This window comes from Lynx rufus, unplaced genomic scaffold (assembly GCF_022079265.1).
Source record: "Lynx rufus isolate CCGP_SWC_20201006 ecotype Redwood Valley unplaced genomic scaffold, mLynRuf1.p SCAF_15, whole genome shotgun sequence".
Taxonomy (NCBI): Eukaryota; Metazoa; Chordata; class Mammalia; order Carnivora; family Felidae; genus Lynx; species Lynx rufus.
The window spans coordinates 26,986,083-27,009,173 of NW_025814829.1; the positions used below are offsets into that span (position 1 = coordinate 26,986,083).

At 34.2% G+C, this 23,091-nt stretch overlaps 1 protein-coding gene across 2 annotated transcripts in view; it reads left to right on the top strand.

Moving 5' to 3' along the window:
• DENND1B (DENN domain containing 1B) overlaps nt 1–23,091 on the top strand; it is a 259,204-nt gene that overhangs the window by 69,064 nt on the left and 167,049 nt on the right. For both annotated transcript variants that reach the window (XM_047076725.1, XM_047076726.1), the window contains exon 3: nt 1,604–1,647. In XM_047076725.1, coding sequence (XP_046932681.1) covers nt 1,604–1,647 — 44 coding nt within the window. The remainder of the gene's footprint in view (nt 1–1,603; nt 1,648–23,091) is intronic.

Sequence of the window (23,091 nt, forward strand, 5' to 3'; positions counted from 1 at the left end):
ATTTATCAAAGTAATAACTTTATATTTCATGAAGATTCCATCATATCACTTTCATTTTATGAGATTCAAATCTTAATAACTACCATTTTGGTAAAACTAACTCACACGTGTATATTTTCCAATGTAACACTTACACATAAGTATTTTCCAACATAATCTTCCATGTCTTGAGTATTTGTAGGTGTCCTATAATGCATGTCACGTTCATTTTAGAAATGTATACACTTTGTTTTACATGAAGGCATGATCATTTAATATTACCTTTGTGAATTTATAATGCATTATTTTTATATAAGATGATTAAATCTTGATGATTTTAAATGATTTCTTATTTATATTGACTTATGTAGAAACCTTTTATTCTTTAGTAAGTAAAAGGTTAATTATAGAAAGTATGCTTTCTTTTTAATTTAAAACAATTGAAAAAATTCTTTTGAACTTAGTAAGTAATACAGCAAGAGGAGGTAGCTCATGCTAAAAATATTGCTAGGTAATTATTGAGTTTTAGAATTAAAATCTTGAAATTATATATTCTATAATATATAGAAATATAATATGTAGAAATTCTATATAATATAGAAATTTGGACTATATTTTTATAAAAGCAACATGAAATAGTGGAAAAAATGGAATAGAACTGTAATTTTTTACTCTGAGAGCATAAAGTGATATCTTTGGTCTACTGAGTCTTTTTGCTTGGAGTGAAGTTCAAATCCTGTTGTGTCAGTGGTACATGTTATTTACATTATCTTGAGCTTTCAAAGGCTTTTTCAGAAGTAATATTATCCATTGTACACTGTCCTTGGAAAGCACATCTATAGGTATTCAGAAGTTTTTTTTTTTTGACAGAATTAAAAAGCACATGACCAAAATTTTTATTAGTGCTAATTAAAAGGGCTTATTTTTAATATACTAAGTAGAAAAGAAATATTGAGAGAAACAATGAAAATGAAAAGCCAGTGGGAATATTTATCAAATAACATTGGTTTTTATATATGAATAAGTATATAAAATATATTGGAAAAACTTCTCTAAAAGCCCTGCAGATATCAATTATATTTTAAGTAAGCTTGATACCTACCAATTTATATCTATTATTTTAAAAAAGGCTTTATAGAGTTGCAAATATGGAATCTTAAAAGTGAATTTTGATGTAAAGCATGCATTAATAGGTGTTCTTAAATATTTAGGATTTTAAATGGAAATTTAAGGTGATATATCTTGGTCTAATTTCTAAGAACTATAATATATTTGATTACATATTTAACACATTTATATTTTTCTTTTCAAATTAAAGGTAATGTGTTCAGTGTAGTTAAATCTGAAAATTCATATTTCAGAATCTTTAAAGTATATAAATAAAAAAGTGAGTTATGGAAATGGTTTTTAATAATCTAAGTTACCAATTTTATTTGTTCCTGTTCCTAAAGGTCATTTAAAGATCAAAATACTTTATTTTTAACCTCATCAACTGTAATATGTAAAGAAAAATTAAAAAATCATTTTAAAAGTAGCTTTGACAATTTTAAGATAGTTTTATAAGAATGTTGGTGTAAATGTGTTCTCTGGCCTCTGTTTAATGATGTGTGTCAATTATTTACAGATCCGGTGGTATTGTGGAAATTCCCAGAGGACTTTGGCGACCAGGTTGGAACCACATAATTGTTTAAAACCGTTTAAAATTGGAGTACTATGATTATTACTACTGTTAATGCAACAACTACTCTAGCATATGAATTACTATAAGTATTTTCTCTTGACCAACTGTAAGAAAAAGAAGCCATGTGTTCAGAATGTATATGGAAAATCTTCTTTTTTTTTTTTATGAAATTTATTGTCAAATTGGTTTGGAAAATCTTTTAAAGTTACCAAGTAGATGGGTGATGAAGAAGCCCTTGTATTAAAACTAATAGGAACTGAATGTTTATAATTTCAACATATTTTTACACTCTTTTGATTTCTCTATGGAATATATTTGGAAACATTTAAAATTTTTTTCCGTTAAAAAAAACCTGACAATACCATACTTTGTTGAATACCCTTCTATTATTTCTGTCTACTTGAAGTAAGTAGTAGCAGGTATAAATCCGTGATTTAGTTCTCTGCTTGTTACAGTAATGTCTGAATCATTTACGTATATAAGTTAAATTCTTATTTTTTACTTTTACATAACTCTTATCTTTCTTTTTTTTAAAATTTTTTTTCAACGTTTTTTTATTTATTTTTGGGACAGAGAGAGACAGAGCATGAACGGGGGAGGGGCAGAGAGAGAGGGAGACACAGAATCGGAAACAGGCTCCAGGCTCCGAGCCATCAGCCCAGAGCCTGATGCGGGGCTCGAACTCACGGACCGCGAGATCGTGACCTGGCTGAAGTCGGACGCTTAACCGACTGCGCCACCCAGGCGCCCCAACTCTTATCTTTCTTAATAAAAATGACTCTTAAAAGAAAATGAGAGAATTCAGAATGAATTTAATTCATTTGTACTTAAAAATTTTTTTTAATGTTTATTTTTGAGAGAGAGAGAGAGAGAGAGAGAGCATGAGTAGGGGGAGGGACAGAGAGAGAAGAAAACACAGAATCTGAAGCAGGCTCCAGGCTCTGAGCTGTCAGCACAGAGCCTGACATGGGGCTGGAACTCACGAACTGTGAGATCATGACTTGAGCTGAAGTCGGACACTTAACCAACTGAGCCACTCAGATGCCCCTATTCCATTTTTATTTTAAATTACAGTCTTTTATAGTTCCTTAAGTATTTAGTCTGACCAAAATTATGCATTATTTTGACATGATCTATGTAAATAGAAATTTTTTAAAATTTATATTATAGATTTATCATTTTGAAATGAATTATATAATACATGGTTAAATACCAATTTTTTTTAATTTTTTTTTTTAACGTTTATTTATTTTTGAGACAGAGAGAGACAGAGCATGAACTGAACAGGGGAGGGTCAGAGAGAGAGGGAGACACAGAATCCGAAACAGGCTCCAGGCTCTGAGCTGTCAGCACAGAGCCCAACGTGGGGCTCGAACTCACAGACCGCGAGATCATGACCTGCGCTGAAGTCGGACGCTTAACCGACTGAGCCACCCAGGCGCCCCCCCAATTTTAACTTTTATAGAAATCGGCACTTTTCTGGAACTCTGCTCAGCAGATTCATTTATTTTTTTTTGTCTGCAGAACAGTGGGATAAAACGATCTCATCACTTAAAATTATAAAATGATATTAGTATGAGCTTACTCATAAGTTTACAGATATGATTCTTACAGCTCTCTTAATTTATAAAAATGAAAGCTGATAAAAATATTGTTTAAAGCAATTCATCCAGAAATAAGTATACAGAAAAATATTTGTTTAGAGAAGTTTATTCAGAAATAAGTATATAGAAAGGTGATTTTGATATGTGGAAGGATAGCTTTCTGCATGTGAAAATCTTTGGGTAAGACTAGGAAATTACACTGAAAAAAATCAGTAAATGGGCATGTTAATATTAATTCAATAATGCAGCTCTTGACTATTTTCCACATAAAAAGAGGGGTATGCTCTCTTAATTTGATTTAGCTCTTTAGAGAAAGAATAGATTTATAAATATCTTAAGTATGCAGAAGTCCCGATAGTGAAGACATGATCTGGACATATGACATATAATTGGGTTTGTTCCCAAGTAATGTATAGTTAGATTAGAGCCTTCCTGACTCAGTTTAGCATTTTGAAATACTGTTCTTTTGGTCTTCTTGATTCTTTCTTGTCCACTGACCCAAGAACAGACCTCCTGTTCAGGTCACATCTTGTTTTGTTTTTTATTTTCTCCCTCTTAAACTGCCCCTGAGAATTCCTAGGAGACCTGAAGACTCCTCACCTTGGGTTCACATGAAGGCAGTCATGTATTTGTCGAGTTCAGCTGCAGTAAGTTGTTCAGTGAGAGCAACTGTTGCTGTCCCTCTTTGTGACTGGCTGGTGGTTAGGAATTTTTTACTTGGGGTTTAAATGTTACTTTGTTCCCCAAGTTTATGAGGTTAGTGGAACATTAGTAAGCCCTTGCACACTTCAAAAGCAGTTAAGCAGGTAATGGTGATGAACATCCAGAATTCCAATTCACAGCAGTTACACGCTTTTTTGAAGGTTAGATCTGAAAGGGGCTTTAGATACCATTTTGTTTAACCACTTTATATCCAAAGGAACCAAACTTTATGTAGGAATCTAGCCAAGGACCTTGAAGAGTGGTTTTGTTATATGCTTTTTGGTGGATATTCTGAATACTACAGATGGTTGAGGTACTCTGTGTATATTTCTCATTCTTACTACTTACTGTTGTCATATACTGTCTGCTTCTTGCTAAATAGCCTTTTCACTGGATCTGAGATATGCTTCAGTAGTAATAATAATTAAAAAGCTCTTTATTTAGCTCTTAATATGTATTGGGCAGTATACGGTGTGCCTTAGGTACATAATTCATTTTATCTTCAAATTCACCTAGTACTGCTAGGAGATAGTAATCATCCTCCAAATTGAGGCTTAAGAAACTTGCCTGAGATCACGCTGTTTATCAGAGGCAGAGCTAAGATTTGAAGGCAAGTTTGTCTGATTCAAAATTATGTGCTGTTAGCAATTAAACTATATTCTTTCTGTTTGGAATGCTGACCCAAATCCTACCCACCTATTTTATTTTAACTCTTTTGAAAATACTTGCAGCACAGTCGGTTAAGCCTCCGACTCTTAATCTCGGCTCAGGTCATGATCTCACGGTTCACGAGTTAAAACCCCACATCTGGCTCTGCACTGATGGTGCGGAGCCTGCTTGGGATTCTGATTCTGCTTCTCTCTGCTCCTACCCGACTTGTGCTCTCTCGCTCTCTCTCTCTCTCTCTCTCAAAATAAAATTAAAAAAATAATTTATCATAACAGTTTCCCCCCTCAGTATCATTATAATTTGAAATCAGGGTGTTATTGAATCTAAAGAAATAATATCAATTCATTATCCTTTGGTTCTTCTACATAGAGTTGTTGGTTCGTCATAGGTATTGGTTTATTACCTGCTCCTCGAGTGTATTTTCCTTCTTTAGTTGGTGGAGTAGCCAGTGGGACCTCAAAATTACATTTCAGGAGTTTTGATTTTTTTGTGGTGGGAGGTACAGTGCAGAATTTTGTAGAGGGAAGTAGGAGATGAAACTGTAAATGTGAATGGGGCTGGGTTTCGGTAACATTAATGGCCTTGTTAAAGAGTTGGTCCTTGAGAGGAACTTGAGGAGAGTGTAACATAACAAAATAAGTAGGTTAGGAAGATTAGTCTGGAAGAGGTTTCTGAGTGGATTGGTTGTGGGAGAAACCAGAAACAGGGAAATTAGTTTAGCTATTGTGGTAGTTCAGCTGAGGGCATCTGAGGGATCTGAAAGAGTTGGTTACATTAGGAGTGAACATGAAGATGAGTGTAAGGGGGGAGAGTGAGGCTTCATGCAGGGGTGTTCTGGGGGGCATGGGGTAGAGAGGAACAGTGATGAGAGGACGAAACTTGACTTTTGACACTCCAGGAAATGTTGAATTACCTCTAGTCTGAGTGATGGAAGGGGACTTTGGGGATTGGAGAAGAATGGAGAAGTGTTTACAGCCAGGGGAAGTACGAAGCTGTGACCAGTTTGAGGATTGCTAAACAGATTGAACTGATGTCCAGTTTGTGTTTTGCAAATACATTGAGGGCTCTGGCTGAGAAGATTAATGCAGAAGACGCCCATCCATGCCACTGGTACTTGCAGTATCTCTTCATACATCTGGGAGAGGTTCAGGCTTCTGTATAAAAGGAGTAATTTTGTTTCTTTTTGCTGCTATCAAGATACTCTCTCCTTTGCCCTTAGTTCTCTGTTGTTCACTTTTATGCCTAATGGCTTGAGGCTGTTTTGCAGAATACTTAATCCCCCCTACTCTCTGCTTGTCATTTTATTTTCAGGGTGCACATTTCTATAGCTCATACCATGCCCTCTTTGGACCATTGTTAGTCTATGTTTCTTGTAGGAGAGGAGTCAGTCTTTGTGAGAAAAATACACTTTTAGGGGAGAGTCAGAAATAAAATCTTATAAATCCTGAAATCAAACAGGTTTGTGTTTAAATAGTGGCTCTATATTTATAGATTGTGAGAAGTGTTTCTTTGGGCAGGGACTTAATCTCTCTTAATTGCTCATTTGCAAAATGGGACTGATTTTACTGATCTGACAGAATTATGATAAGAATGAAATGATCTGAAGTCTGTAAAGGACTCAGCATCATGCCTGGCATGTAGAAAACACTCCGTAAGTGTGAACTAATAGTTTTGTTAAAATACTGCAAAGCCACAAATGTTTATTAATTTATGATGAGGCATAGATAAAACTGCTTTATGTAGACTGTCATTTAAAATTTTTTTTAACATTTATTTATTTTTAAGAGACAGAGACAGAGCGCGAGCCGGGGAGGGGCAGAGAGAGAGAGACAGAGAGGGAGACACAGAATCCAAAGCAGGCTCCAGTCTCTGAGCTGTCGGCACAGAGTCCTAAGTGGGGCTTGAACTCCCGAGCTGTGAGATCATGACCTGAGCTGAAGTGGAATGCTTAACTGACTGAGCCACCCAGGCGCTCCTGTAGACTGTGATTTTTATAGGTGAATAACAAGTTTGAGAATTTCACTGCTTTATAGACCTTCAGGAAGATTTATAATTTAATAGCATAAAAGATACTAATATTCAAAAATTCTTCTCTGATGTGTGCTTTCTGACTTTCTGAAATTTCTGTGCCATTAGTTGATGACCACAGTGGGTATTTGCTGTTTAACTGGCAAAAGTTTGTTACCCTTTAGTTATTTTTATGAAAATCTTAAACTCTGTTTAAGATTTCCTTTTTTTTTTTCAGGGTGGCTATCAGCAGAAGTCATAGGACTACGGAGCCATGATCTTTTAATAACGGCCAAGGCATCAGAAATCATTAAGACCTTTTGCTCAGTCTTTAGATAGGAAAGAAGATTAGGAAGAGTTGACCCTAGGGTCATACTTCTTATTTACCTTCAGTCTTGCAGTACTTTTCCTATTTTCACACAAACTGCAGGTCATTATGCTCCTGGGCCATTTCACATGCCTCAGATGACCTTTTCCTGTTTCTCTGATGTACCTTTTCCATAATGCAACTGAAGTGTTTTATCTTCTGTGATATTTTGTGGCATTCCTCTTTTTGTGTTCTCGACTCAGTTTTGTATTACTGTGCCTGCTGTGTTACCTGAGTAACGTGAGTTACCTGGAGTACTTGTTTTTGTAGGTCTTATTTCAGTGAATGCTCTCACTTAAGCTTCTTTCCCAGGCCAAAGACTTTATGTATTAATTTTTTACTTCTCTTTCCCTCACCCAATTTCTGTTGCCAATCTGTCATCAAATCCTATTGTTTGTGGCTCGTTTATGTCTCCTAAATCTCTCCACTTCTCTTTATTTCTAGGGTCCTGTCCTTAATTCCCATATTCCTAACTCTTCTTTCTGTTCTTGTCCCTATTTAATTTATTCTCCACAGTGAAGCTAGAATGATCTAAAAGACAGTGGAATGATCTCTCTAAAAAACAAATACTCTACTCCTGTCGCTGTCATTGGTTCCTTACAATGTGCCAGGCAGTTTCTAGGTACTTTGCCTGTATTTGCTCATTTAATCCGAATAATGCCCCTGTGAAGTGAAGGGACTACTATAATTCCCATTTTACAGATGAAGAAACGGAACTACAAAATACTTAATTTACCCAGTGAAAGCCACACAACTCTTAAGTAGTAGAGCCATTATTTCAAGCCAGACACTGATGCCAGAGCCGACTCCCCTTTGACATCTTCAAGATAAGGTTCAACTTAACACCATCAAGTTTTCTTGTTTCCAGTCCTTTGTTTACATCTTTAGCCTCCTATGTTTCTGTCTCCCTTTCCATTATCTATTTAAAAAGTGGTCTGTATTTTATATTGGACATTAGTTTCCCTTCTGTACCATTTATTTGTATTCTTTGAACATGTGAGTCTGTCTGAAATGCTAATCTCCTACTTGTACTCTCTTTTGCCCATCTTTCTGGTCTTGGCTTAGAGGTCATTTCCTTCAAGAAGGCTTTTCTTTATGTCACAGGTCTGGATTGAATGTACCTCTTGGGACTTCCCTTGGCATTTTATGCTTTCCGTATTATAGCACTTATTATATCTGTCGTCTTCCTTACTTTCTACTTACCCACTAGAGTAAATGTATTTGAGATTACTGTTAAAGAATAATTTTTATTTTTATTTTTTTTTTATTTTTTATTTTTTATTTTTTTTAATTTTTTTTTTCAACGTTTATTTATTTTTGGGACAGAGAGAGACAGAGCATGAACGGGGGAGGGGCAGAGAGAGAGGGAGACACAGAATCGGAAACAGGCTCCAGGCTCTGAGCCATCAGCCCAGAGCCCGACGCGGGGCTCGAACTCACGGACCGCGAGATCGTGACCTGGCTGAAGTCGGACGCTTAACCGACTGCGCCACCCAGGCGCCCCTAAAGAATAATTTTTAAAAGAAAATATAATCATGACTCTAATACAGATTTAACATTTTATTTTGAAGTTTTTTAAAACTCATTAATTGATTGAAGGTATGAACAAAATGCTGTATATTATTCAGTAGGATATAGACAAATTAGGAATGCTGTAATAAATGTACAAATAGACATAAAAGTGGCTTTATCCACATGGGAAAGGTGAGGGAGGAGGGAAATCAGTTGTCCTTTTGTGAGACATGTCTGTGGTTAAATATTATTCTATGAGACATGTCTGTGGATAAATATTATTTGTATTGCTATCATTTATTTACAATTTAGAGTTGTAAAATAGCTTCAAGACAATGAAAGACCCAGAGCCCCTAGAAGAGTGTGTCAGGCAATGGCTTGTTTCCCATTGAAAGCAACCAGTAATCTTTTGGTCCATTTCAATTTTTCACAAATTTTTCCTATAGTCTTACTCTTCCTCTTGCAAGCATAATAATTTCAAAGAAAGATTATTCTACATAACAAAATAAATCATGTCCCTAAAGGTTTGGCCTGATTATTTGCATGAATGCAGCAAGAGTGTTAATTTAGGCTACAGGCCTCCGTGAACTTACATACTTCAAACTGTGCAGTGTAGAACAATTGCTGAGTCTACAAAGTTAACCTTTTTCCTAAAGTTTTCATACAAGATTTCAGATCAGACTTTTAAAAGCCCCTGTTACTTGCTATCCTAAAGCTAGGGAAACTAAGTCCAAGCAAATATCTTTCCCAGATTTTACATGTATTCCCTAAAAATTTGGTAAATTCTTCTCTTCTCAAGATTCACAAAATTTGTTAAGGTTCCTGGTGTATGAGGAAGGGACTTTCTTTAACACCTGTCAATTTGGATCCGGTAGCCAGGCATTAGGACACTTTTTCTGGGAGGACTTGGTAGGCTCCATAAGTACAGGTAATCTTTCTTCCTTCAGAATGCCTTTGCATGGCTGATTAAACAAGCATCTTTCTCAAAAATGACACTTTTAAGGTCTTGGTAGTGCAATCAATGTTCCAGTAATATACTGGTAGAAAGAAAGATTTATTGAATTTATGAAAGAAAACAACATTGCTGTGGAAAAATGAAGGAACTTAGTAAGAAATTCTGAACTTGGGGAGGGAGAGAATCAGTGAGAATAAGATGTAACTTAAACATATTTCAGTTTGTAGTAGCAGAGTTTACTAAATTTTTGTAGGTTATAGACTGTAGGAAGAGGAGGAAGGGCTTCCTTAAGTGTCCAGAAAATAGATCATTAAACAGCATTCGTAATATTTTAAACAATAAAATTGCCCTCGTTATTATTCAGTACAATTCAATTAATTATTGTTTTGCTGGATTTTGCCTAAACAGTCTCATGGAAGTTTCTGCTTCTTGACTAAAGCAAGTCTTGGAAGTCCTGCTCCAGTCCACTGGAATAGTCTGAAAGTTACCTAATGATGTCAGCTCAAAGACCTGTATATCAGAGAGTATTCTTTGAAGTGTCAGTAGTTTGAAATACCTGATACAACCTTTTTCCAAGGCTCTGAGACTGACCTATTTGTTAAAAACACAAACTCTTGGGGCGCCTGGGTGGCGCAGTTGGTTAAGTGTCCGACTTCAGCCAGGTCATGATCTCGCGGTCCGTGAGTTCGAGCCCCGTGTCAGGCTCTGGGCTGATGGCTCAGAGCCTGGAGCCTGTTTCCGATTCTGTGTCTCCCTCTCTCTCTGCCCCTCCCTCGTTCATTCTCTGTCTCTCTCTGTCCCAAAAATAAATAAAACGTTGAAAAAAAAGAAAAAAAAATTAAAAAAAAAACACAAACTCTAGCCTGTAGCTTATAGCAGAGCCTTAAGACAAGCATCAGAAGTAAAACTAAACTATCTGTAAATGATAGAGGGTTAATCATAATGTATTACTGATAATTTTCGAATGTAAAAGGTTAGGGGTGATGGGCATAAGATAGACAAGATAAAAAGTACAGCATAGGGAATATAGTTCATGATATTGTCATAACGTTGTATGGTGACACCTGCTAATTGCATTGATCATGGTGAGCAGTGCATAATATATCGAACTGTTAATTCACTGTGTTGTATACCTGAAACTAATATAACATTGTTTGTCAACTATACTTTGATTTAAAAAAAAACCCAAAACAAATGTGAAAGGTCTGGTGAGATTTCATAATAAAAATAAAATATGGAAAAGAAAATTTGGTTGTTTCTATTATATGAAAATTGAAGATAATAAAGCCAATCAAAAAGGTTTTAGAGAAAATGAAAGAAGAAATTAGCCTGTTTTCAAAGGAGTTAAAGTTATATCTGATGTATAAAGGTAGCTGAACAAAATTTGTGTAGAGAAAAAATCTTGAGATACAGCATACAATAATCCTGAGACATAATATAGCAAGAATGTACCAAGAATATCAAGTAAAGAGATTTAGGATGTCTGAAGTAGGGCCTAGAAAAATGTATTTTTGTAAAACTTCATGGGTAAGTCTGATGTGCATACCTAGTTGAGGACTACTGGCCTAGAAGATGCCAGTATATAGAATAAAGAAGTAAAAGTTATGGCCAAGTAAGTGTTTAAAATAATAACTGAAATTATAACTGGCAATATTATATTATTGTCTAATATATTTGAGCAAAGTATTGCCAGAACTCTAATAAGTATAGGAAAGCCTAACAGAGCTATTTCATAAGAGATTTGATTGTTGTTTTTCTGGAGAGGAAAACACATTATGGATAGCAAGGACATTGGTGTATCTTTAGGGACTTCCCATAAAGCATATGATTTCTCAGATATTCATATTCATAAAATTTACATATGCAAGTTCAACATAGTGCAGGCTAAGCATCTCTTCTGATTTTCCACTGTTTTTTTGTGCAACCCTTATTGTAACCAAATTATTTCTAGCATCTCATTTTATAATATAAAAGAAAAGATCTCTGTGGTTTTCAAAGAACCTCTAGGAAGTCTCCAGATAGTTTTAGTTATAAAAACATATCCTGGAAATTTTAAAATTTTTTTCATATTCAGAGTCTGAGTTTGGGAAGGCAAAATTTAAAAAGCTGTTAGAAGATTGAATGTTTGAATAAGATGGGATCCAAGAAGCTACACTTGGTTATTTGTTAAATCAAAGTGACAGTAAAATATCTAAAATAAATATGGTCAGGAATACTATTGAATAGCTATTTCATAAATGAACTTTTGAACTTTTTCTCCCCTTAACTAATAAAAGACATAGTAAACTCAGTATTAAGTGCAGAAAGTATTCTGTTACAACACAGAATTTTGGCTATCTTGGAGGCACAAAGAGGTGAGAATAACCTTTTACATTGTAGGCAAAGACATTAGTAATCCAAGGAAGCAAACCCATCAAGGTTGAGTGGATTTTAATAATTATCATAACTTCTTTTCAGAGTCAGGTGTTATCAAACAAGACAGACAAAAGTCACATTTTGAGTTTTATGTAATTGTGGCCTCTCATGTTTCAGAACAACTGACACTTTAAGACATATCTCAGAGATCTGCAAGGCCAAACTAATTTCATCATCATCATGACCATTATTTTTTATGTTGTTTTAACATGTAGCGCATCTCAGATTGCTGTCCTCAAATCAATTCCTGTATCTGTTAAAAATTTATCCGCTTTAGTTTCTAATGTGGTTTCAGTATTCAATATTCAGTAATATATTATTATGTAATAATATATAATAAATATTATATAGAGTAGCTCTTTACCATCCTTAATAAGTTCCAAGAATATAGGAGGTAAAAAAGCCCAAGAAGTGCTGTTTCAGGACAAAACTATTTTTGAAAACAAAAGCATATACACAGTTGTATTTATCGGACACTGTTGTTCCTAGTGTAGTCTCTTTTTTTGTTGTTAATGTTTATTTTTGAGAGAGAGAGAGAGAGAGAGAGGGAGAGAGAGAGAGACAGAACATGAGTGGGGGAGGGGCAGAGAGAGAGAGGGAGACACAGAATCCAAAGCAGACTCCAGGCTCTGAGCTGTCAGCATAGAACCTGACTTGGGGCTCGAACCCACGAACAGTGAGGTCCTGACATGAGCTGAAATGGGACACTCAACTGACTGAGCCACCCAGGCACTCCTCTTGTGTAGTCTTAAATACTCATTAATGATAACTTTTAACCTAAGTAATTCCTATTTCACAGAAAAAGAAAAACTCTGAGGGGTGGATAACTGAGAACTTTATGGCATACACAAACATGTTAGCAGACTACCAGATCTCATGAATACCCATAATACAACTTTCTGAAACCACACACATTCCATGTACATCTTTGTAAAGTGGGGAAAATGAGCACATTTGTTAACATGGCCCAAAGCATAACTATTTTATAGCATACAAAAATGAGAAAATTATAGACTTAAATTATGCTTAGTAATCCAATATTTTTATACTCTTTCTTAGGAATTATCTGGGCATCCAATAATTATACATTAATTAACTCAATAGCAGTTTAATATTTTGGTAACCTAAAGATTTGGGAAATTCTGTTTAAGCAGATATATAACAAAATATAATTAGTGTTGAAATAAGTTTACCAAAATAATGATTCAATGTAGTCGAATAGAAATTTGCATTTTTTATAATAGAAATTTGCATGTCTATAACCTTAAACATTATATCATGTTAGCTTATTTGTTCAGTACACCTGCATGAGTTTAGGGAAGAAAAGCCCAGGGAGAATAAATGTATGCTTGTATTATATTTAACATTGATAAATAAAAGACAGCTATATATATTAAACCAAATGATAAACCTAGATAAGTGTGCTAAAGATTGACCTTACTCATGTGAATTTGAATTCTTTAAGAATTTTTTTTGACAGCTAGCCCACTTGAAGTTTTAGAAGTTCAGTTTTCTTATTTTATAGGACTTTTGGGGGTATTCACTTTATATACATATCTCTATAAACCATTCAGAACAGAGATCCTTTATTAAAAACTTTTTTAAAAGACTTTATTTTTGAGAGGAGATTATGATTCACAACAAAATTGAGAGGAAGATACAGCAATTTCCCATATGCCTCCTGCTCCCCCACATGTATAGCCTCTTCCATTATCAGCATCACTCACCAGATTGATGCCTTCTATGCCATACCAAGGATGGACATACATAGAATTATCATAATGACCCAAAGTCTGTAGTTTTCCTTAGGGTCCACTCTTGGTGTCGTACATTCTGTGGGTTTGAACAAATGTCTAATGACATGTATTCATCATTATAATATCATACAGCTATTGTCACTACCCAAAAAATTCTCTGTGCTCTGACTGTTCATCTCTCCCTGCCATCCCCACCCCTAGCGACCACTCATCTTTTTATTTTTTCCATAGTTTTGCATTTCCCAGAATGTCATATAGTTGGAGTCATAAAATATGTAACCTTTTCAGATTGGCTTCTTTCACTTAGTAATTTGCATTTAAACTTCCTCCATGTCTTTTTATTGCTTGATAGCTCATTTCTTTCAAGTGTTGAATAATTTTCCATTGTCTGTATGTACCACAGTTTTCCATTCACCTACTGCAGGACATCTTGGTTGTTTCCAAGTTTTGACAATGATGAATAAAACTGCAACAAACACCTGTGCAGGAGTTTCTTTAATTTATGAGACTTTGTAATCTAGTTTATTGAAACTCCCTAGAGATAAGGGTATGATTCAGTAACTTAATAAGAGGAAAGCCTTTCTGAATTATACGCATAATAGATTCACAAACACCAAAAATTTGGGTTTTTTTTTTTAGGTATACTATATATAGTGAACAGATAATAGAGATATGTAGGAAGTTGAAGGTGAAAAGTAATGCTATATTTTGCAAGGCCTTTTTAGTTGTTTTTGGGTCTACTCTTAAAAGAAATGAAAAATTTTGCCAAATACTGAATAAATGAACGTAACCTAGGCGATTAACACGTAGCAAAAGCTGTCTTGAAGTTATCTATTTAATACATTTTTGTTTGTTTTGCAAGGTACTGGTCTGGCAGCATAAGGTTGTAAACAAAAGATGTATAGTCCTTACCTTCCAGGAAGCTTTCCTTCCAGGGAAAGGAAGATCAGGCTAAGAGTCAAAAGTGAACTATCATTCTGTCTTCTACTAGACAGTAGAAGACTGACTTGAATGTATGACTTGAAGGAAATAATTCTTTCTCTCTGAATTTCAGTTTTTCCCTGCATTCATGGGGATGCAGTAGCAAATCGTTGTTTGTTGTTTTTACAGTATTCACTTCTACATATAATTGAAACAGAAGGCTAGGTGTAATAAATGCCCTGAAAATTACTAACAATGTAATGTAGAAAGTCTGTGAAGGAAGACATTACACACTTAAAGAAGCCAAGAGTTTAGTGGTTAGTAAGGAAGAGGAGATAGTAAGTTTAGACTAATTCTCCCAGTGGTGGCAATATGTAGTATACTTTTTGTAGCTTTTGATTAAAAGGCTTGAGGAGGGAAGACCATGTTTACATAAAATAGCAAGAAGCCATTTTAAAAGGAAAGATTAAAGATAGAAGCTAGGAGTTAATTGTTTTTATAGCAAGAATTAGCAGAGATGGCAAGATGACAGATACTACTTGTGTATACACTATGCGTTATTTTTTTCTAATACTAGACGAATAAGGATAACTATAAGAAGTTCCCAGCTCAGAAAGACCTCACAGTCCAGTAGGGGAGACAAAATTAAATTGATCATGAAACATACTGTATGTGCTAGGATACTAATACACAGGCTGTAAGTATGAGAATGCATCACAACTCCAAGTGGAAAGTTTAGCTTTGGGCAGTGGTGGTAAAGTGTGCTTTCCTCTTTAAAAAAGGTGGAAAAAATGAAGGACAGATGGCAAGGGGCTGGTTTGGAAAAATACAATATTCTAGGAATACTCAGTGTCAGGAATGTTGAAAGCACCTTTGTTTCTTATATCTTCTTTACTGTCGTTCCTACACTGATATGACTTGGAGGAAAAAGGAGTAATGGGATGCGAGAAAGGGAAATTTATCCTGTATATTTTGCGTAGGTCCTGTCTAAAATACTGCCTTTTGCTTTACCAAGATTTATTGTTAGCTGGAACATATAGAACAATGACAGTTAAACTGGTATGCTGGAAGAGTGTGAATTTTCATTGATTATTTTTGGGATTGAAGATTGTCAGAGACCAGCTTTTAGGGTACCACTGAAGGGAAGGCAGTTTACAGGTCTCTAAGCTGGCAGTAGAAGGATGTTTAGGAAGAGAATATAGTTGTGGCATCAGTTTCATGTTCTGATTGTATTCTGAGATTCCTTTCGAGATGCTGATAGTTAGGAGGAGTGCATGGTGGGTGATCTTTAAGCCTTATTCCTTGACCACTGAGTATTTTCCTTAATGTGGTCATCTTTTAAAGGATGACTGGAAGACACTACTATATACATATATATGTGTGTGTGTATGTGTGTGTGTGTGTATACATGTGTGTGTGTATGTATATATGTATAGTTAGGGTAACTGAGTATGGCACCCTAGTATACTGGAAGACACAATAATGAATGTCATGATTTGATATTGGAGTAGAGTGATAGCATGAGACTTTAGAATTTTATTTCTTGCATTAAATTAGAAGACTTGTATATACATTTTTATGGTATAGATTGGAGTTTGAATTTTGTCAGTTCTATGCCTTGTTCCATGAAACAAGTATCCTCTGCAATGAATGACATGATAGTTACTTCACAGGGTTCAGTGCAGGGTTTAAGGTCTGTATGAAGCCCTTGGGTGGGCATTCAGCAAATGAGAGGACATGATCAAATTTTCTTCATACCATGTCCCTGGCTTTTCCCAGGTCCCATTTCTTATTTTTGCGTGTGGCAGTTCTGTTTTTACTGCCCATTTCCATTCTTTTTTTCCTTTCATTGTGTCCAATTTTACTTACTCTTAAATTTTAGCTTGAAAATTAATTCTTCTTTGAAGGCTCTCCTGACCTCCAAAGCAGCCTGTCCGCACATCCGTAGCTTCTTGGGTATACCTCTATATTCTACAGTTATATTTCCTTTTTGAATGTGTCTATCTCCGTGTGTGTGTGTGTGTGTGTGTGTGTGTGTGTGTGTGTGTGTGTGTGTATTTTAAGTTTCAAGGGGCAGAATCTTCTCATTTTTCAATTCTAACATCTAGCACAGTGGCTGGTTCATAATATGAGTGAATGGCTTTTGAATGACTAGATAAATGAGTGATAGACCAAGGGAAGTTGAATAATCTCATGATAGGTTATCTTAACCTTAGAAAAATAGGAACAAGATAATCTAAGAGAAATGGATTTAAGAATAGTATGGAATATTAAATTTAGACAGATTTCACACTGATGTTAAATAACAGATTCATCAAAATATGAATGGAAAGATGTGGCTTAGCAGAGGGGTTAGTCATGAAAATTTAGCAGCTCCATGACGATTTGTTCATGATGAATACCTGACTTGTGTGCTCCTTCTCTCTCTTTTTTAACCTCTCTATGTTAAAAAAAATTAACCTTTCTAGGTTAAAAAAATTAAAATTCAAAAAAAAATTGAAATTCAGCATATGTTGACAACATAGTATGTGCTCCCATGCTAGGTGATAAAAATGCATTTAGAAATGCTTTGAGAAAAGTGCACATATTACATGATAATTCTAAATTACAACAGTAATAAAAATTCCATAAGCAAATCTTGGAGGAATTGTCTGGAAACAGTTTGAATGACAGTTCTAAGAGTGAAGAGTAATGAGAAACTATATATTATACAATAACAGAAAAACATATTAAATTATAACCCTCCAGCTGTATTTTCATAGGTCTTTTACAACTGCAGGTAGCCAGCCAGTGAGCAGGTCCCAAAACAAATATACTCAGCACCATATACAATTTTCTTTTCATGTTCAGTGATGTCTCATTTTTAGTCTGCATGGTTTAGGAAGAATGCCTGTTCTTTATTAAAAAAAATTTTTACACATCTATCAAAGAAGAAACACAGCTGACCCTTGAAAAACATGGGTTTGAATGCACAGGTCCATTTATATGCAAATTATTTTCAGTAAGGTTCAGTACTGTAAATGTATTTTCTCTTTCTTCTGTTTTTTATAACATTTTCTTTTCTCTAGCTTATGTTATTGTAATATACAGTATGTACATCATAAGTAATATATGGTAATGTATATCATACACTATAAGTATAGTATATACACATATATATTACAAGTAATATAAAGTATATAATGCATATGACATGCAAAATATGTGTTAACTGTTTATGTTGTCAGTAAGTCTTCCAGTCAATAATAGGTTATTAGTAGTTAAGTTTTGGGGGAGTAAAAAGTTATATGTGGATTTTCTACTACATGGGAGTTCAGTGCCCCTGACCCCTGCATTGTTCAAGGGTCAACTGTATTTCTTCTTTTAATGATTTTAAAAGGATTTGGTCAGAACAAATAAAGTCTTTTATGATTTGAAATTGAAGTAGATTGGTAGCTGGACATTCTATAATTTTGTTTCTTGCATCAGTTTTAAAGAAGATGTAAATTATTTTAAAATAATCTATTAGATCTGAGTATATTCACAATAAATGTTTAAATGCAGATATTTAAAAATTAGAAATTTTTTTTGCTTGTTTGGACTTGATTATGTCATTTTTAACTATTCAGTTGATCACATCAGACACACAAGAAATAATTGCATTCTATACCAACTATTGTTTTTCTAAATGGGAAGGATGAAATGTCTTATACCAATTTTTGATGTGTGATGGCTAATTTTTAACTGCCCTTATAAGTGTATGTTTTATATATGGACACATATTTCTAAGGTAAATTGATTCCTTAATTTTTAATTAAGTAAAATTTTGGAAAGAGATATGATTGATATAAAAGAATTATATAATGCTTGCATACTTTGTTTCATAGTTCAGTATTTTATCAGTGATCTAACTAACCCTGAAGTATCAATTACTTCTTATTTAATTTGTGTTTTAGATACAGCATTAGCTTTTTTGTACATTCTTTTGTCTAAAGAAGAAGCAGAATAAAACATTATAAATAACTGGCAAGCATGGAGGAAGTACCTAAAATTAAATTTAAGAAACTCACCATAATTATGTCTTTCTCTCTATCCATCTTTCTTTATATACACATGATTGTTTCCTTTGTAGATGCAGTGTTAGAATGCTTGAGGCCAAATGAGATCACATTCTTACTTTACCTGCATGTTATCTTCTATTTTCCACTGTTAAAGTTTTAAAATTTTATTGCAAACAGAGAAACTAATTTGGAAAAATGCAAGCGATATTTTAGAAATTTGCTTAATAGCTGAAGTATTTATTAGCAAACGGCAAGCTAGCAAGCTTGCAAAGCTAGCAAACTCCTATTGAAAAGAGTATTTCTGCATACATTTTAGATAATAACATTTGAGCCCCTGAAAAAATGACTTTATTTTTCTGCTTAAAGGTGCGTAAGTTTTATTTTAATGAGCTTTAAAATTTAGAGGTGAGGTTTTTATATTTATTTTTATGGCAGTGTTAATTATTATATTCTAATTATGCAAATGATTCAGACCCATTTTGGCACATCAGGCATTACTGGGCAGCCTACAGAAATGAAAAAATAATAGATGATGCAGATTGAAAAAGGTAAATGTGGTTTCACAGAAAATTACTTTTTATTGTGGCAAAAGTAAATCTGGAATTAGTTCTGTAAGGGGTCTTGAATCTTTGAGAGAACAGTTGAGAAATAATTTTTTCAAAGTGACATAACATAGGCTGAGGAATTAGAAGAATTCTTCCAAAGTCAGGAGAGGAAAACAATATTTAAATATTAGATAATATCTAAATATAAAATAATTTTATTTATTATAGAAATAAATAGAAATTTATTATAGAAATAAATCATATAGAAATATAATAATATTTAAATATAAGATACAAGAAACATGAAAGTCTGCCAGTTCAAAATGTTACATTTCAAATTTTCTTAATTTTTAATTGAAAAAGAAGTTAAGATTAGTTAACTGTGAAACAAAAGATGGAAACAAAAGTAACATAGTTTCAGATGTTACTTGAGGGAAAAATTAAAATTTTTCAAAATTGACATAAAGTCAATATTAATTCACATGGAATATGTTACTTTGAAATAATCTTGCTTTTTATAACTGTATACTGCTTTAAAAAATAGCTTTGGGGAAATTTCTTTTTTAGGAATTGGCGTAAGTTGAGTGAGGCTTGTAGGTTACAAGAATCCGTAACAAACCATAAGTTGCCACCTTACCTTTTTGTTCGGTTATTTCCATTTTCCCTCCCCATTTCAGTACATTATTAACAGATGATAAGCTCTTTTAAGGTAGTATTCCCAGGTTGTTTACTAATGTTTAAAATTTAAGCCTAAAATACGATTCTAAGTAGATATAAAAAGCATTTTACTACTAAAATTTTGAAGTTTAAGACATATTCTCTACTAGCTGAAAGTGTTGAACTTGATCAACATATGGTACTGGCTAGCCTCATCCCCACCCGTTCTTTTGTTATCTTGTTATTGTTGTAAGGCTTAATGACAGTTGTAAGCCATAGTTGTGGATGTGGGGGTTAGTCCACCCTGGGGAGAAGAGGAGGAAACAGCAGTGTGGATTATGGAAATATGGATTGATCTAAAAAGAGACCTCTTGTAAAAGAATGGGCTCAAAGAAAAGCTAGGAAAAACTGATGAAAAGATGATGGAATATGATGTGAAAATGATCATTTGAAATCTTTCCTTTCATTCCCAGCTGCTATGTTTGGGAGAAAAGGAATGCATTTGTATGTTAAGGGAGAGCTAAAAGAGGCCAGATGAATAGTATTATTTATTAGATATATTTTCATTTTGGGTAAGATAAATTATGTGCATTTTAATAGACTTTGCATATGTTAGGCTTTTTAAATCTTAAAGACGTAATGTTAGGTATAATATTTCATAGAAATGTTTCAAGTAGTACACAACACTTGGTTAATGTTTGGTTTTTTAAATAGATCTAATTTCAAAAATTAACTTGATGGTTGTTAAAAATTGAATATTTTAACCAATTGTGATATCCTATTTAAATATTCTATTTAAAATATTAACTATTTTTTCTTACTATTATAAATTATTATTCAAATATATAGTTACATGTTAATTCATGTACATTTTGTCTAGATAAGTGATAACATCGCAACTTATCATATAGTAAGCTAGTACTAAGTGATAACACATATTGTTACCCTTAGCCTATTTGACCAGAAAAGACAACAATGCAGTCTAGTGGTCATTTTGGTGAATGCAGACACGAGGTCCGTGTGGTTTTAACTAGTTTCTGATGTGCTTGTGTATAGTGAATGAAAACTTGTTGCCTGATTCTAAAGTTTGGAAAAAGTTAGATTGAGAAAAAGCCTGAAAGCATAGAAATAAGGCATTAGGAGGAGGAGGAGCATATTTTGAAGGAAGGATGGGGTTTTCAATTTTGGATATGTCCCGTATTCTGGTAGGGATGTCTTCTAAGTAGCAGGAAACCTCTGACTGGAGTTGAGGAAAGGATGATGACATGGTTCTACACAGCTGTTAAGTAGATGACCTGGGTTTTGAACCTCTCATTCTGGCTAGAGAGCCCAGACTTTCATCCACTGTGTTTAGCAGTAAGGTTAGATTCCCTATCGAGACGTGAAGCCTAAAGACAGAAGAACTCTGGAGACCACCGATGGAGAAGGCTTATGGAGAAGGAGTCATGAAGCAGCTCTAAAAGAAATGGTACTCGTGGGAGGAGATCTAGATAAAGTGGAAAAAGACATCTCAGGAAGAGACTTGTAAGCAAGAGTGGTTATGGAGAAACCTGGGCTTCCTTAGGTCAAGGGGAAGATCACTTTCATTTTATAATCCCAAGTGTTTTTTTGCTTGGTAGATACTGAGTAAATGCACGTTACATAAATAAATGAAATGTGACACATTGCAGAAAAGTCAAATTTGATAAATACTGGGAAAAAGGTTATTAGATGAAGAAATTAGAGATCGCTAATTTCTTAGCGTCTGAGAAGAATCAACGATAAGTGATGGAGGGGCGCCTGGGTGGCTCAGTCGGTTAAGCGTCTGACTTTAGCTCAGGTCATGATCTCACAGTTCGTGGGTTTGAGCCCCGCGTGGGGCTCTCTGCTGGCAGCTCAGAGCCTGGAGCCTGCTTTGGATTCTGTGTCTCCCTCCCTCTCTGCCCCTCCCCTGCTCATGCTCTATCTCTGTCTCTTAAAAAATGAATAAGTGTAAAATAATTTTTAAAATGATTAAAAAAGTGATGGAGACTTGCTGAAAAGACATCACACTTTTAAGAAAATTTTCAGTGAAAGAGAGAATTATTCTAGGTGTACTTTTGAGCTGACCAAAGGTTGAATCTAACTTCACAGAATTTATTTTAGTCTGGCTTACAAATAAGCCACTCCTGTTTTTATAATTACTCTTGGTTTCCATATATTCCAATACAATAACACGTTGTAAGGAATATATAGAAGGTATGAGATAATTTATTCAAGAGAATTATTTCTTCTTAACTGAGAAAGTTTATCAAATGACTATATGTAGTGTCTGGTTTATTGAGGCAAATCCTTTACAAGAGATTCAGGAAATTGTGTTTTCTCTTTAAGGTCATTTATGCCAAAGTGGACTAGACTAGGAGTGATCAAAACTCATTGCTATTTGGTGAGGCCTGTTTGGTGGCTTTCTGTGTGTGAAAAGAACCAGTGTTCACAGTTCAATTTCTCATAGAAAGAATTTTCTGCATTACAAGAACTAAAACCAAAATTGGCACCTTTACTTGTAATCTCAGCAAGAGGCCAAAGATTACGTCAGCAGGGAGTGTGAACTACATTTTTATTCCAAGAGGTGGATGTTCTGTAATGGGTGGGGTGGAATAAGTTTGCAGAATAATAATAGCTCATAATATTTTTGTTTAGAATTTTGAGAAATATTCATTCAAAAAAAACTCCACCATGACTTCAAGTTTAATTGTAGTTTGACATATTAAAGATTATGGGCATGTACATTTTTTATAAAAGAAAAATCTTGGATAATTTAAGATAACCTAAAATATATGGTCAGAGCTCCAGGGGTCTTGATTTATAGTCCTGCCTATTGATTGTATCTGAATAAAGTTTTATTTTAATTATTAAGTACTTAGTTCTTGCTTTAGATTGAAAGGGATAAAAATGTCTAGCAAACTTTATTGAACAGAATTCTTAAAAGATACAACCGAATCCTGGGTGTTTACTCTCTGAGCTACAGGTTTCTTTGTCCATCTGACCATATACAGACAGCTTTGACCTATCTACCCGTTTTCATACTTGAGCCCAAGATAAATACTGTCTCAACACTGACTCCCTCTGTTACAATTAACTTTGTTTAACTTCATGCTGCTCTTGTTACTCTAGTATTATTTATTTATTCTGGTATGACCCTTGTTCTGATATTTGACAGTGATTTTGTTTCAGATTTTAAATAATAGGATTCAAATTTAATTACTTTGTATTTTACTCCTCTGGAAGGAAAAAAAAATCAACTTAAGCCCTTATTTATAAG